The 2435-nt window shown below is 41.3% G+C and overlaps 1 protein-coding gene across 1 annotated transcript; it reads left to right on the top strand.

Moving 5' to 3' along the window:
• The first annotated feature begins 1503 nt into the window (after nt 1-1503).
• On the top strand, nt 1504-1746 carry LOC130884383 (thymosin beta-10-like). Its single transcript, XM_057785467.1, has one exon. It carries the CDS (start codon nt 1504-1506, stop codon nt 1744-1746), a length of 243 nt encoding a protein of 80 aa, XP_057641450.1.
• The last annotated feature ends 689 nt before the right edge of the window (nt 1747-2435 follow it).

Below are 2435 nucleotides of genomic sequence, written 5' to 3' on the forward strand. Positions count from 1 at the left end.
AAATCTTTTTCTGGCGATGGATAAGTTGGTGAGTTAAAGATTTTGCATTAAAAACAGATTCTGGTCATAATATCCTCTCCAAGGTTGCATTTGTCCCCTTGGTTTTAAAATTCATGTAAATAAATCTCAGGAGGTATGGAGGGATATCTCAGAACATCTTGAACTATCTGCCAATCAGAGTATAATAAATGGCATCAAATCTCAGCCAGCTCTTGCAAGATATCAAAAAATCTGCATGCATTCTTTCTTCCTTCCCACCCTTTCAGCATGGGGTTTTCTCATATTTTTAATGCGTTTTGTGTTTTAATCAGCTCCCTGGATCAACTGCTGGCTTCCAAAAATCACATGAACACACATCACGAGAGGATCTTGTAATATTTCACCTTCCAATGGAAGCCAAGCTGGTTGTGAATGTTAATGTTTAATAACAGATAAAATATCTGAGAAGTTGCAGGAGAATTTTCCATTAAGATATGAAGATACTTGTAAAGAATTCTCACTTTGTTAGAAACCCTTATCAGACAAGTAGACAGCCTATGGTGGTAAGAGAGGACTCTAGCAGAACTGTGTAACTTGCCCTGTTGAAGGTTAATTGTTAATTTCAAGTTTACAGAAAATGCAAAACAGAGAGAAGGCTTTCTGATTCTTCTTCTTCTGAGCAAGGTTGGGAGCAGAAACAAGGACACCGCAACTTTGAAGTAGTGGAAAGGATAGTTGAGCGGTTGACTTTGTCAATAGTCAAGGCTGAATTTAAATTCTTTCCCTGGAGATGTCAGCCTCACTCACATAGTAAAACACCATAAGCAGAGCTCCAATTTGTATCACATGTAAATTACAATATGTTCTTTCTGTTACATCATGGGAGACTCTATTTGAGGTTGCCAAAGTGCAGAGGCATGAAATCATAAGCTCAAAGTCACAGGCAACATATAGTTTTGGGTTGAATAAGACCTCTCAGACTTTGAGTGCCTTACTTCATCTCTTTTGTGTCTGTTTTCTGTCAGCAAATAAAAGAGATCATAGTGAGCCGGGCGGTGGTGGCGCACGCCTTTAATCCCAGCACTCAGGAGGCAGAGGCAGGCGGACCTGTGTGAGTTCGAGACTAGCCTGGCCTACAAGAGCTAGTTCCAGGACAGGCTCCAAAACCACAGAGAAACCCTGTCTCAAAAAACCAAAAAAAAAAAAAAAAGAGAGAGAGAGAGAGAGAGAGAGAGAGAGAGAGAGAGAGAGATCATAGTCTGATTATGAGGGAAAATGATAGAAAGGATGAAGACGGAATTGATGTCTGTGATGGTCTGGCAGTACCTTACACTATCTTCAGGTTTTAAATACTAAAATAAAACAAGTACTATGTTAATAATCTCATTTCATTCTTATAACAACCATAAAATAAAATTACTTTCATTATCTTTTATAATTATAGGTAAGGTCTCTTGCTGCAGCAAGGCGAGTGGGAGCACCTGGAGCTCGAGCTCGGAACGAGACTCCACGGGTTGTAAGAAAATGACAGACAAGCCGGACATGGGGGAAATCGCCAGCTTCGATAAGGCCAAGCTGAAGAAGACGGAGACGCAGGAGAAGAACACCCTGCCGACCAAAGAGACCATTGAACAGGAAAAGAGGAGTGAATTTCCTAAAAGCCCAGACTGGAGGATTCCCCCACCCCACCCGTCATCTCCGAGCCCCCTCGTGATGTGGAGGAAGATCCACCTGCAAGATGGACGCGAGCCACAAGCTGCACTGTGAACCAGGCACTCCGCACCGATGCCACCGGCCCGCGGGTCTCTGAAGGGGGACCCCCCCACTAATCGGACTGCCAAATTTCACCGGTTTGCCCTGGGATATTATAGAAAATTATTTGTATGATTGATGAAAATAAAAACACCTTGTGGCAAAAAAGAAAATTATAGGTAAACAAAGTGTTAGTTAAAGACATTTAACAACTTTTTCAAGAGTATATAAAGGATATAACAAGTTTTGAATAAATTTATTGTTTTAACTACCTCCCTCTCCACTTGCAAATGTGTGGGGTGGGTATGACTATTAATTTCATCTGCCAATAACTGAGCTAAAGTTTCCCAGATAGGTGGTACATTAATTACTTCTAGTTTTATCAATGATGAGGTTTCTAGAAGAGCCTTTTCATATTTAGACTGAGTCACCAACATGGGCAGGCATTCTGTCTGAACTGTGACAGCCACCTTCTGATGGTGTTAGAAGTGATCTCATCCGATTATGCCTGGATTCATCTCACTGACTGTCCTTGGGCATGTGGAATTTAGAGGTTGACAAGGAAAAAAAAAAACTGTTAATTCCTGAACCATTCGGGGCTTTGTTTGGTTAGGGATACTCACAGAAAGTTAGCAACCTTAAAAAGTTGGAAAGGATGCCTGATGTAGACCGATAGAGACAATTAGTCCCCAAGCATGCCTTGA

This window comes from Chionomys nivalis, chromosome 11 (genome assembly GCF_950005125.1).
Source record: "Chionomys nivalis chromosome 11, mChiNiv1.1, whole genome shotgun sequence".
NCBI classification, from domain to species: domain Eukaryota; kingdom Metazoa; phylum Chordata; class Mammalia; order Rodentia; family Cricetidae; genus Chionomys; species Chionomys nivalis.